Source organism: Melitaea cinxia, chromosome 4 (genome assembly GCF_905220565.1).
Source record: "Melitaea cinxia chromosome 4, ilMelCinx1.1, whole genome shotgun sequence".
NCBI lineage: Eukaryota > Metazoa > Arthropoda > Insecta > Lepidoptera > Nymphalidae > Melitaea > Melitaea cinxia.
This window is the reverse complement of record NC_059397.1, coordinates 8465848-8480826: the sequence shown is the minus strand read 5'-3', so window position 1 is coordinate 8480826 and position 14979 is coordinate 8465848. Positions and strand designations below refer to the sequence as shown.

At 34.5% G+C, this 14979-nt stretch overlaps 1 protein-coding gene and 1 pseudogene across 1 annotated transcript; both read right to left on the bottom strand.

The window, feature by feature from the left end:
* Nucleotides 1–3401: 3401 nt before the first annotated feature.
* Nucleotides 3402–14903, bottom strand: LOC123670321 (annotated as a pseudogene).
* On the bottom strand, nucleotides 9523–11603 carry LOC123670120 (beta-1,4-mannosyltransferase egh). Its single transcript, XM_045603627.1, has 2 exons — nucleotides 10800–11603; nucleotides 9523–10205 (listed from the first exon to the last, which is right to left on the bottom strand). The coding sequence occupies exons 1-2, from the start codon at nucleotides 11601–11603 to the stop codon at nucleotides 9633–9635; spliced, it is 1377 nt and encodes a 458-aa protein (XP_045459583.1). The 3' UTR covers nucleotides 9523–9632.
* Nucleotides 14904–14979: the final 76 nt, after the last annotated feature.

Genomic DNA, 14979 nt, shown 5'->3' with positions numbered 1-14979 from the left:
CATCCAGTCTTTATCAAATTGTTGAAGAAGTTGATTCTAATCTTCAATGTACATTTTTATTTCATTATAGAAACTCATAGTATAGTTTTTGAACTCTTGTTTTATGTTCTCGTCGTGTTTGTTTAAAATGCTTTTAATACTTAAGGGAACGAAGCTTTCTTTGATTCTATCTTCTAGGCTTTTTCTTATAGATCCAAGAATGTTTTGAGTTTCTACGACGGAATTGCCTCTTTTTTCTAATTTTTCTATTTTGCTATGCAAGATATGCATAATGGTGTGGACTAGAAGCAAATAAGCTTCTGACAGCGGATTTTGGAAAAAATCTTTGATTACGACAGGTGGTTTTTGTACATTTTCAAAGTAGTCTTTCAATGGAGTGAAGAGCTTCAGAAGTCTCTCTATTGTAGAAAACAGACTAAGCCATCTAGTTTTGGAATAATATAGTAGAAGCTGTTTGTGTTCGACATCAGCTGTTCCCACAGAACTCTTTGAGGGATTCGGTTCGGATTGTGTATATAGAAAAATAATTGTAAATTTTCAAGATGATAGTCTTAGCGTCCACTGGCAGTAAGTCACATCCATGATGTATGGCGTTGTTAATAACGTGTGCAGAGCAACCAACACCAACCAGGCTAGAGTTCAGATTTTGTTTTAGCTTATAGAAGACGTTGTTGACTCCTTGTCGTTCTATTCCCCCAAAGTTTGTATTGCAGTTATCTCCTATAGCTTTTATTTACATAAATTATGGGAACGGGATCTGATCGAAAACCCGGACTTTTATTACACAACTTAAACCACGCCCGGACGCTCCCCGGACGTCTTCCAAACTAGGACAAGTCCGGGGAAACCCGGACGGATGGCAGCCCTACTAATGGATATATACACGGTCAGCCCTGCGGTCATCAACCCGCCTGCCCAGTGTGGTGACTATGGGCAAAACAGATGATTTCACGCCATTTTTTGTGCGAACTTGTGAAGGCCTTTGTCCAGCAGTGGACTGCGATAGGCTGATGTGTGTGTATGTGTGTGTAGACACGGTACATGTACCAAAATATTTTTTTTTTACAATTTTTTTTTGTCTGTCTGTCTGTCTGTTTGTTCCGGCTAATCTCTGGAACGGCTGGACCGATTTTGACGGGATTTTCTCTGGCAGATAGCTGATGTAATAAGGAGTAACTTACTCTACTTTTTTTGCGGGTTCGATCCCCGCACATGACAAACATTTGTATTGGCCATACTGATTTTTTTACTCACTAGTTCGGCAAACAAGCGTACGGCTCACCTGATGGTAAGCGATTACCGTAGCTTATAGACACCTGCAACACCAGAAGCATCGCAAGCGCGTTACCGACCCAATCCCCAATCCCCCCCAGGAGCCCTGGTCACCTTACGGCCGAACCCAATATTCAGTCTATCTCTGGTTATGTCCTACTAGAGACAGAAATATCTATCTATCATTCATTTTACTGACCCAATAAACTTGTCGATGATAGGCAATCTTATCCTTCAAAGCTATCTATCGACGAGAGGGAGGATAGCTTACCAGAGATAACAGTTCGTATGAAAATGACAGTTTAAGCGTCCCAATAATAATAGAGTTCTATCTGTCAGTAACGTTGGTTATCTTTAGTAACAACAATATCCGATCTATAGTTTTCGGGGGATAACTAAGATTTATTAATTGCAAAAGTATTTTCTTTGTTTAAAATAAAATTAATTTCGAGTGAAAAATAATGGCAGACTCAAGTTCAAATAGCAGTTCAAGTGATATTGCTCTTTTGCAACAATTAATTGAATAAAAATAATAAGTTTCTTGTGAAACGACGATTCAATAAAGCGTAATGGCCTCGTAGCGTCTTGTCGTGTCGTGTTAAAACGTTCCGTTACTAGATTTACCATGCATTTCATATTAAAATAATATCATTTATTATAAATTAAAAAGTCTGTGTAAAAATTAATTTGTCCATATTTTTATAAAACAAGATTACTTTAATATGAATAAAATTTGTATGACAAATTTAAATACTACAAAACATCTATGTAACATAACTGAGGCCGTCTGTGACGCTGCGTATACTGGAATGTAAGGGAGAGCTCAGGTAGCCGGTCTATCTACAGCTAACTGAAGATAGTAGTCCCCTATGCGAATTATTGGGACAACTACAAAGGACAGAGAGTTAGTTATTAGCAGTCGATGATAACTACCTATCTCTATCTTTAGATTGAATATTGGGTTCGGCCGTTACTCACCAACAGGAACACAATACTGCTTGAAAACAGTATTATTTTGCTGTGATCTTCTGTAAGGTCGAGGTACTAGCCCAGTCGGGCTGCTCCATATTTTGAGCAGGAAATTCCTGCAGTGCCCTACCTCAGTTAAAACGTTTAAATTGTTTGCCACCTACTCTAATATAGGCTGTGAATCAGCGGGTCAAAGGGCGATCGTGGTGAAATGCGGTGTGGTTACGGACACGGTGTGGTTACGGCATTAAAGAATATAGCCACCCCCTCTCTTCACGTGTGTGTCGTAAGACGTGACTAAGGAATAACCAGTTTCACTACCACATTGGCACTTAAAAAGCCGACCGATGGTCGGGTCAGGGTCAACATACCCTATGTTCTTAAATGATGTAAATTTACTTTGGTATAGATAGTACGTTAAAATTTCTTAGTTTTCTAAGAAAATATCGCTTTTAAAATTGTAATTGGAAATAATTGTATTTGGAAAATATGCGTAATTTTAAAATTTTATTATGGATTAACGAAGATACAAATGGAAAAAATCTATATTATGTATCAACAAAAACATATTTCACATATTACCATATTTTTTATACAGTTTTAAGGTAGACGTTATTGAAAAATAGGACTTCAAAGTATACATTTCGACCGCTTACCCAGGGAGGCGGCTGATGAAAAGGTTAATAATTTGTACACATAATATAAAACAAAATTCTTATTCATTATGTTACTACAACAAAGGTTGCTCTATTATATTTCAAAAATAGAAATTATATATCACATCCAATACTGAGATTAACGAAGTCAAAATATAACAATTTCGCGGATTGTTACTGATTTATGTGAAACGGCTCTTAAAAGACTTTTCGCGCTTTTACCTTTTTGAAATCCATATTGAAACTCGTATATTACTTTACGTTTATTGTAGAAGTCACATATTAAATTACTAATATATTTCTCCATTATTTAATCCAGTGATGACAGTTAAGTTGTAGAGCAGTAGTAACAATAATTATTTTGTTTACCTTTTTTGTGGACTGGTCTAATGAATCCATTCTTTAGAGAAATAATGATTCAGAAATAATGCTAAGCACTAATTACAGTGTTGTGTTTCTTAAGTAAGCTAATACTTTTGTCTAGATGGAAAAAAAACTACAATACACAATTCGAAATCACGTTTATTAAATACAGTACGAATATCCACAAAATGAGGTGCCAATAACACTGATAGACAAAAATAACCTTAATGAAAGTTAAATGTAATTTAATGGGTTATTTTGTATCTACAACTAGTCTGTAACTAATCTGCATTTTTAGAAAATTTCGATCACCTTCAGTTTTTTTGCAACAGCCATTAATCTTTTTTAAGTAAAAACTGTACAAAAATGTTTCAAATGAAGAAAAAATAACTGATATTTACGTTTATTCAGGATTTTCGGGAATATTTAACGTCAGGTAGTCAGCAGTAGTCAGCTAACATGTTCGGACTCCACTTGCCCTGGTACCTTTTTTCCATGTTGGATATGTCCTGATAGAACCGCTCACCGTGTTTTTCGCTACCGCTCCCAAATTTTGAGGAAAAAAAATGTTGAGCGACATATTGAATCCCATGTCCTAGCTGTAAGCCGCTAAGATGTTGTTGACTAACTCTTCATAGTTTTCGGCCCTGTGGTTTTCAAGAAAATAACGAACAATATTTCGAAAACATGTCCATGCTGATTTTTCGATTGGATTAAGTTTTTGTTCAAACTCTTTATCAGCCATATCTCTTTCTCTCTATCTTTATCTCTTATCTGTAGCCCTACAAATATTCCTTCTTTTATTTTGGCATCACTGATTTTTGGGAATTTTTGTTTCAAGTAACAAAAACCGTCTCCATTTTTATCCAGCTTTGACAAAAATTTTCATTAGTCCGAGTTTGATATGCAATGGAGGTAGCAATACAACTTCAGGATTTATTAAAGGAGTGTGAAGAACATTTCGTTGACCGTCTCGTTTAAGAGCGTCTCGCTTAGGCTACTCTTTTTTTAGTGATTTTTTTTCTCGACTATCCCACTCACAGAGGAAACAACAAAACTTCGTATATCCAAGCAGTAGACCTAGCAAAATAGCAATTACTTTCAAATCTCCACATATTTTCCAGTAATATTAGTTATATTTAATATGTTCTAGCAGTGATTTCATATTTTCATATGATTCTTTCATTTCAGTAGCATGAGCGACCGACACGGAAGGATATTTATTACCATTATGTAACAGTACAGCTTTTAAACTAACCTTTGAGGAATCTATAAACAACCGCCAGTCAGGTGTTTTATATTCAAACATCAACTCCGTCATCACTGAGGGAATGTTACTGCAAAACACTATATTGCCATCTTGAGAAAAAAAAAAACTTGACAAGTGCTTATGTCGAGTTCTGTATATCCGTTTTGGTATTTTTTTCCAGTAAATTCCAGTCATGAAGTTGGGGCGCCAACAATTACGCCTGTCTTTTATTGAAATCCAAATCACGTACCAAGTCATTGAGATCGTTTTGAGTTATAAAATGAGGTTCTCTGTTTGAAGTAGCTGGGCTGGGCTCAAAAGTCGGATCGGAGTCTGAACTCTCGGATACATTTTTTTCGGTCACGACATCCATGTTTACTGGAGGCTGAGGGACAGGTAAATCATCACTGTGTGGGATAGGTCTTTGAGCAGATTGTAGATTTGGATAGTTCACAGAGTGCCTAGATTTGTGATTAATACCTTTTATAGAAGTTTGGCAGAAATAACAATCTGATACATGGTCTTTCTGTTCGGCCCATATCATTGGAACTGCGAATGGCATATGACGAGATCCTTAAGCCCATGATGTTAACAAAGTGACACACTGTGCACAGCAAACACTAGGAGTCCAGGTTTTGTCCAAATTTCGCGCCGAAAAACCAAAATAATTAAAATAAAAGTTTTTAACTAATGGTGTCAAACTACGACGTTGACCAGTAAGTTGACCGCAATTATAACAGAGGGTATCAGGGTGGTTTACACACACTCTCGGCATATCTTCTTAGTATGATGTATAACACATCATTAAAAAAAACTGTTTTCATTTCAATATTTTTTCGTTAATTTATTCGGAAACACACGTCAGTAAGCAAAATTCGCGTAATCGAGTAAGTCGATATTTTATGAAAACTGAAGGTGATTGAACAAAACTAAGTATGGGGTTTAGGGTTAAGTATTGGGGTTATATGCGGGTAGGTAGTAGTGTTTGAAAATATGACTTGATTTCATTTATCAAATTTACTGTTTATCAGTGTAATCATTAAAATTGTTGATGGATGATAAAATAGCATGTCTTATCAATTATTTAGTTCTTGAAACACGACTATATCATAATTAATACTTACATATGTGTTAATTATTATGAATCATTCAGTACAAAAACGCGCGTATCACATTTTACTTTAACTGATTTTAAATGTAATGTGTCTTTATGAATATTTTAAAAACTTCGCTAAGAACCTAATAATTCTAACAATACAAAATAGGTACATTCTTTAAACATGGGGACGTGTCATTATAGTGTGGCAGTTAATTGTTCATGTAATTATTGGAGCATATTAAGAAGGCACCAATTGACACCTTCTAAACAAGTAATTAACCCTTAAACGCGAAGTAAATTTTAATATTTTTTATACATCTAACGTACATGATATTACTAAAATGTCTATCTTACTTACATTTATGACTAGTTAAATACGTAGAACATTGACATTAACATTGCCAAAATTTTAACTATGAAATATTTGGTTATTTAGGTTTGATAATTTTATATTTAAAGAAATTGTGTGGAACTAAGTTTTGCAAAACATTTTTACAAAATACTTTTAAAAAAAAACAAGAATTTATACTAAAAATAATACTTTCACTACACTAATTTAAAAAAATTGAACGTACCTCGGGTTTGTACTTACAAAATTGCAAAATGTTGTTTTGATAAATTATGGTTAAATTGAGATCATTAAACAATACATACAGTACAGAAAATTTTATTTATGTAAATCATAAAATTTAAAAATTATACTGATGACATATTGAAAATTGTGGTTCTTTTTTTGTAATCATATTTGTTAAATCAAGAATATTAAACTTGAAAGTACCTTCACCGATGGGCACTACTTTATAGCTAATACGATGATATAAGGTTGTCTGCTAAAATCTGGTGTGAATGGCAGTTGGTGACTTGGTGAGCATAACTCCAGGACTTTTTAGCCACCCCCTTCATAATTTAATTTTAGTATACTAAAGTATACAAACACAAAATAATGTTTAGCAATTAAACAGATGGGTGAAGGTAATTTTTAGTTAGGATCTTGTACTATTACCATTTTAAGTAACTCAATTCGAAGTTTACAGTATCATATATAGGTACCTACATTCTGCAGCTTTGGTTTTTAAAGCATAGTTTAATTGTTATTTATAAAACAAAAAATGGCACTTTTATAATTTTTTCATTATCATTATATACACAGTTATTGTCTACGTCAAAAGTAAAGATCCAACAATTTATAATAACCTAATATAATATTATAAATGTGAATTTAAGTTTGTTTGTTACGCTTTCACGCGAAAACTACTTAACCGATCATCATAAAACTTTGTACACATATTCTTAAAGGAAGTATACTTTTTATTAAAAAAAAATTAATGCGAGCGAAGCCGCGGGTAAAAGCTAGTTGAATAATAATAATGACGGTGTATGCCCAAGTCCATTAACATCAAATAGGTACATCTTTTAAAATTATTGTTACTGTATTTTTAGGTTTTTTAATTGTTTTTAACCGACTTCCAAGAAAGGAGGAGGTTCTCAATTTGACTGTATTTTTTTTATGTATGTTACATCAGAACTTTTGACCGTGTGGACCGATTTCGACAATTTTTTTTTTAATTCTTTTTTTGTTGCAAAGGAGATATCCCTAGTTCAGTACCATAATAAGGAAACCAGGATCTGATGATGGGATCCCAGAGAAATCGAGGGAAACTCTCGAAAATCCGCAATAACTTTTTACTGGGTGTACCGATTTTGATAATTTTTAATTTAATCGAAAGCTGATGTTTGTCATGTGGTCACATATAAATTTTATTGAGATCTGATAACTACTTTTTGAATAATCTTTGATAACGCGTAGTTACTTGACTATTTTTTCGTCGATCTACGTTGTATTACTCGTCGATGTAATTGAAGTCGGTTTTTTTTCGTTTGCGAGCAAACACAATTATATTTTATATAATTTGTAAGATTAACCTTGATAATAGAATACTTATACATTGTAACTTTTGAGGGTGCGTCTTCTTGCGAATTAAAATCCGCCCACAATCGTCTTTCGAAGTAGAACAAATCCAGAAGCCATATTCTGAACATATACCAGCTGAAGTCAGATTTATTCTAAGACATTATTGATGTTACACTCAACAAGTTTAATGTAAAGTATTTAGGAGTTAATAAAGATTTAATAAGTCATCTTAAAGTATTCTAACATTAGAACATTGACAATAACGTGTACAAAAACACAAAAATAATTCCTAAAAATTTTTTTTGAGCCTCGTCAGACTGGTAGGAAATACACAACAACAGTTACTACGCCATTCGTTTTAGATAACAATTTACCTTATAATATAATTTAAATCACCATTTTACTTATGGTTAAAAAATCACGTGGCTTAGAGCCTATTTTACCAGTTGTGGATAATGCTATTTGACCGATGACGGCAACAAATTAAAGTTTTTGATGTTATTATTCTTTTTCACTATTGAACTTCACTGTATTTATAAGATATTTCTAAGCGAGGTAAAACAGTTCCTAATGTCTTATTTTACCTCCTGCTGATAAAATCTAATCGTAACTTATTTACAGGACAAACTTTTTCCACAGAACAGGAACAGGGCCTTAGGGACCATTTCACCAGTTGTGGATAAAGCTATTTGACGGATGACAGTATCCAACAGTAAGAAGTTTTTGATTGATTATTCTTCTTTACCATCAATTTCTACTATATTTATGAGATACTTCTATTCGCATATATTAACCTTAAAGTTTTAGTTTATAAATTGAGGAGAAGAGGTCCTACTGGACTATTTTACCTCCTACTGTCAAAGCCTATTTGTATTTTATGCATCAAATAGCTTTATCCAGAACTGGTGAAACAGGCCCTTAACGTAATAATATATTATAAATTAACAGTTGTGAAAATATCAATAATTTTTAACAATATCGCACACAATAATTATGCTTTAAAATACCAAGCGTGAGAATTAAAATAAAATTATTTTTTACAAATACCATAAATTATTATTTTATCATGTACATTCATAAATATTAGTGAATAACTGAAATAAGCAGTAAATTTTTTATTCCAGTTATGTCCTAGTTACAATTAAATATTTTTATGTCCATAACAAAATAAATGTAACACAATTTAAATAAGATATTTCCGCATAACATTGAAAGATAACTGAACAAAGATATGTAATTATTAATGGCCAATAATAAACAATTACAGATAGAAAAATACATAATTGGGGCTGGCTAAATGGTTGTTTTCTAAGCTTAAAAGATAGGTATTTAATATTTATTATTAAGGTCTTCTTATTCATCTTATTAGCTTTAATCTCCGAAATATGTCAACTTTTATTGCTTGTATAATTAAGTACAAGTGTAGAATAAACCAATGCGCATATTACTTAGTTATATTTTAAATATTTTATAAATCTTATTAATGTGTGCCCATAGTGAAATTTAAATTTATATAATAATAGTATACAAATAATATTTTATACCATATTAAGACATTATGCTCTGCTAACAGTCTATTGTAGGTATTACGGTTACCACAGAACTTTTTTTGTGCTATCTTATATTTCTCTAAAAACCACAAACATGTATCTATTTGAATTTATAGCAAAAAATGTTTCCAAACATTTTTACATGATAACTTATTAATATTTAAAAAATATGAATCATTTATACAACAGTAACAAAATTGTTCAAAAACTAAGGTTGACAAAAATATCATGTATGTCCTAAAATTATAAAAAAAAAACTTTCATATTTCTTCAAAAATAATACAGACTAATAATAAATAACAATTTCTATTAGAAAATGAAAATTGACAAAACTAAACTTATTACTGGTTAATAAAAATAAATAAGTCTTTGGTAATAAAGGATAAGTGGTGATTGTTTAATCACTTATTCGTGGGTTAATTTAAAACTGGTATAAATTAAAAAACAAATCATTAACATTTAACTTGCATTAATCTTCAACTAATCATTAGACAGTCAATCTTAGGTAATTTGTGCAATATATTTTTATATAACTACAATATGCATTTAATCTGACAAAGAATCATACTGTTACTGGTATCTTAACTTCCTTATTTACTACGTAAAATTTGTGCTTTTTACCTAAAACCCCCCATATGACTGCAATATTTTCAATTACTATATTTAAAGGAATGGTAGCTAGTGCTCCAGCAATGAATAAAACAAACTTAAAAGGGCCAAATCTATTGATTGAAAATGACTTCATCACACCAAATATGTACATATAAATATTGACTGCTCCAATAAAACCACATATTAAATCCACTGCATGGGGACATGGTATGGGACACAGTTTGGCAAGTACAATATTGCTACTTGATAAAGGCATTGTCACCCATGAGTAACACGATAGAGTTAAGAATACCTTGTACAACCTAGGCAGTTCCTTAGAATGAACAACTAATAATATACCTTGCAGCCACCTCTTTCTCTGCTGCATGAAATCCCATAAAGTAAAGGGAGATTTTTCCCACATTTCTCCTTCAATAAAATTAAATGAATATCCTTGATAAAATGCTTTCATAGCAAAGAAACAATCTTCTGCTACCGATCCATCAGGACCATTATCAAAGGACACTTTTTTTTCTGCGCTGACCTAAAATAGACATTATATTTAAAAAATAATATATAACTAATCCTTAGGTGTAATAATGTCTTGGTGTCAAAGTGGCACATTACAAATTAGACACAAAAAACATTTTAATAATATTTATTATTTACTAAATTATTAATGATGTATTCTATTTATCAGACATTGTTTTTTTCATAGAATATACCATTAACTAGCCTCTTGACAGATAAGGCAACATACACATACTACGTGACTCGTTGCTTGTGATCGAGTTTACTTGATGACCACCCATAGTAGTTGCTAAACCTCCCCCTTGAGTTTCCACAGGGTAATTCAGAAGTATGATTTGAAATTTTTTGCAAACAGAAAGTTTGAAAAATATATTTTGGCTCACATTTGTCATTATTATTATGAAAGTGTGATTTTTTTAGAGATTATTGACTAATGAGAAAAACCTAACCACCACCCGCCCCTGTGACCAAGCTTGATATTTTAAAGACCCTGAACGGATCACGTAGTATAAATATGTTTCCTGAAATAATAAAAATATGATTAATTTTAAACATTTTGTCTACTAGAGTACACTAATTAGCAATCCCAAATATTTTAATAACTTACCTGAGTGACAACATATGAACCCTTCCAACTGAAGAGGGGCTTGTGAAATAAACGTAATTGCAATCTCACTTTTCCCATATCGTCAGCTACACGAAAACTATCAGCAAGTGTCGTTAACCAGTTAACAATACGCTCATTGGCATAAGTAATTAAGCCTTGACCAAACTGATGTTGACCATCTTGAACAAAATTTAATATTCCACAGACACAATTCTCTGTCAGTAATGTTTCTTCGTCTAAATGTACAATCCAGTCAGTGTCTGCCAATATGTTAACATTATCTTCCAAGCAATACTGCAATGCCCTCGCTTTAAACATGGCGCCTGTTTTTGTTTTATATTCAGCTGGCACTACAACTTCTCTGATTCTTCTGTGCTTAGGCAGGTTAACAGCTTTATCAGTCACAACTTCTATCATAAAGTTCTCCATTCCCACGTCTATACACTTATTCATATTTCTTGATACATTTTCTTTTACTAGGTCGGGGAAATCACCTCTAGTTACAACCCTTATACAAATAAAAGGTGCAAGCAAAGGAGATCCTTTAAGTTTTATCTTTCCTGGGAATGCATTAAATAATATTAACCCACCAAAATTACACAGAACTTGAGGTAATGTTAAAAATGTAAGAAATCTCAAAATATACAGTATAATAGCTCCTAAGATTCCATAAGTTTCCCAAGGATCAATGTAAGCCTTCTCTTTATCATCTAAAATGACAGCACCAGCACCCACCAAAAATAGAAATATAAATGAAAAAAACAGTGCGCAATGAAGTAAATGTTGTACTCTTCCTCTTAACATTCTAAAACAAATAAAATTTATTAGTAATTACATAGATCGAATTCGAACTAACTTTATAAAAGTTGAATATAACTTTATCAGGATAAATTAACAAACTATTATTGAGGATTACTTTTACATTGAAAAGTACCTTTGTCTGTTAGTATTGTATTAGACTTCAAATAAATAATATAAATAATAATTATGTTATTGATTCATCGCATAGAAGTTTAAAAATATTACTTAATATAATCGTATTATTATCTTTATTATCTTTTTTTAAACTCAAATTTACCTTAGGTATTATAATTTAAAAGGAAGTATCACAGAAAAAGGTATTAAGGAAAAATTATAATATAATTATATAACTAATGTTAATACACTAAACTTCTCTAAAGCATTTATCACAAATAAGATTTATTTAATAAAATACAAGCGTAAATGCACATCACAGAGTACATCAAAGGAGTACATCAAGAGTACATTTGGAGTACATACGGATTACTAGTGTTCTGTGATACGGATGCACACCATAGATAACAGAAGCAGTGTGACCGTTTCAAATTTCAATATGGTTTCAATAGTGGCGAATCTGCCACAGACTTACCGTTACCAATTACCATTATAAAGTACCGGTAAATAGCGTTAATTTTAACAGATACCTTTTTTACCGTTAAAACTTTTAACGGTAATTCGGTAACGAAAACGTTTTTTAACGTTAAATTTTACCGTTAAATAGGATTTTAACGATACTGATAACGATACCTCTAATATCACGAATTAACGAAATTTTTATCGATACATCTACGGCGTTGCCGCTCCGTGCAGAAAATCTTCGACTCGACGCGCTGAACTCATAGTTTTGATCCCGAAGTGTTTTCACAATCTCTGGAGCCATACGGTTGAGAAGTACTTTTACCAGTACTTTAGTAGCAGTTGGTAAGAGCGTTATGCCTCTCCAGTTATCGCTGACTGACAAGTCACCTTTCTTCGGTACCTTCACGAGCAAACCTTGCTTCCATTCACAGAGGACACGCTTCGTCTCCCAAACGCGCTGCAAGAGGGGACAGAGTGTCTCGGCTGACCTAGCCGGGTCCGCCTTAAAGAGCTCCACGTTGACGTTGTCCACTCCTGGCGCCTTTCCTGCCTTGAGCTGTTTGATGGCAGCGACTACTTCTGCGTATCTAGGTGGAGTCGTTGGCAGATTCAGGAGTGATCCTGGGCTATTCGGAACTGTCGTCGGTTGAGTTTGGCATTGGGTTAATAGGTTGGAGAAGTGCTCGGTCCATCGTTTAAGTTGCTCCTCTGTAGTACAAAGCAGCTGTCCCGTGGTGTCCTTCAGCAGCTTTTTGGGGGGACGTGACTTGTTGCACAAACGCTTAGTGACGTCGTACAACTCCCTCATGTTTGATACCTTGGCTGCTGCGTTAGCCCGGTCGGCTAGCTCGTCGGCGGCGCGTCGTATGTCGCGCCTAGCCAATTTACGAATTTGGAGACGTATGGCTGCGTACTCTTCATCGAGGGTCTTTTTGGTGGTAAAGTTATTAGCGGCCAGCAGGTCTAGCTTTATACTCTGCCTTTTCTCTATTGCAGACCACAGCTCCTGGGTCATCCAAGGTTCTTGTTTAGAGTTTTTATAGCCTAGGGCTTTTTCGCCGGCTTTAGTGAAGGCAGTACGCATACGCCCCCAAGCTTCGTCCATGTCCTCGTCTTCCAGGTCTTTCAAAAGTTCAAATTGGTTGGGAAGGCAGATACTAAACTCCTTTCTTCCCTCTTCGCTCCTCAGGATCTGCAAATTGAACTTTTTGGATGCCTTCTCAACCTTACGTCGAGCTGCTGCCATCCTGAGACGTACATCAGCAACAACAAGATGGTGATCGCTATCCGCATCCACGCCGCGACGGTTCCTAACATCGAGTAGCGATGTTCTCCATGCTCTGCTTATCGCAATATGATCGATCTGGTTTCGGGTCACACCATCAGGAGAAATCCAGGTGATTTTGTGGCACTCCTTGTGTTTGAACAGGGTTCCTCCGATCACCAGATCGTGTGCAGAGCACAGGTCACCGAAGAGTTCTCCGTTTTCGTTTATTACTCTGGCGGCCCCTTCGCGTCCCATGTAATGCTCTCGGTCCTCGTTGTCTGAGCCCATCTTGGCATTCAGGTCTCCCATCAGGATTACTATATCCTGCTTCTTTGTGCTCTTCAAGGTCGACTCCAGCTGCTCGTAAAAACTCTCCTTTTCATCCGGCAATGCCGAGTTAGTTGGGGCGTAACATTGGATCACAGTGATTTTTCTGACTCTAGATGAGAACCGAGCTGTGATGATTCGTTCCGATATCGGATTCCAGGACAGAAGGCTGTTCTTCGCGCTACGGCTTAGGAGCAGCCCCACGTCGTACTCCCAAGTTGCGTTCTCATCCTCTTTTCCACAGTACAGAAGGGTCGAGTCAAAATCAGATGTTATTTCACCAAATCTCCCGCATGTTTTTGGCTACCTGCGGAAGCCTTTCAGGTTGAGTCATGGTTCTGACATTCCAACATCCAATCCGTGTCCGTAATTTCGCGCTAAAGGTCATCGGTAATAAGGGGGATCGGTCTTTATTTCTCTTTGAGGGTTTCAAAATCTGTTACTTTAAGAATGTGCAGGTGATTAGCCCACAGCATCCCGATCACGGTGACGGGGCTGCCATCTTTGCAACCGTGCTCGCAGGGCCAGTCTTTTTAAGGAGACTTAAGGCTTCTGGTAGCCTAAACCGCTGGTTTTTACCAGTGAGTGGTTCTTCTCACGAACCCTCCTCCTTTCACATCCGGGCTTGGGACCGGCAACGGCGGAGTTAATTCATACATTATACGAGCGTAATAATTTCGTTACCTATAACGTTAACAGTAGCAATTAACAGTAACGGTATAGATAAGTAACGTTAAAAATAACGTTAAATGAGTTTTTACCGGTAAAAAATATAACGGTTAAATGTGTGAAAAATAAAGTTATCTAAAGTATCGTTACTCCAAAAATAACGTTATGCCGACCTTGACAAATTAACGATACCGAATTTTTAACGGTATTCCAAGCCCTACCACAGACTGGGTAAAAAATCTGCCAGAATCTGGCACATTTGACGACAAAAATGCCGAAAATATGTCATCATGAAAACTAAAAAAAAACAACGAATAAAACGTAATTTCTTTAATCAACAAAAAAAAATTACAATTTCATTAAGCGGTATTACATCTACTGCATACTACTTTTAGTGTGTATTAAACATTTGCCTCCAAATCTTCATCTTCATTCTCCGTATGCATAGATGTAAACGACATGTTTTTTTAAACATATTTTTAATTGGTTTAATGGATACACACAATCTTCGTGTTCCTTTAATCCCTCTTTTCAAAA

Excerpts from the sequence above, each read along its gene's own strand:
- LOC123670120 (XM_045603627.1), bottom strand. The coding sequence starts at position 11,603 with ATGTTAAGAGGAAGAGTACAACATTTACTTCATTGCGCACTGTTTTTT. Across the intron at positions 10,206-10,799 it reads GTTCATATGTTGTCACTCAG|GTCAGCGCAGAAAAAAAAGT; the intron begins GTAAGTTATTAA and ends TGTCTATTTTAG.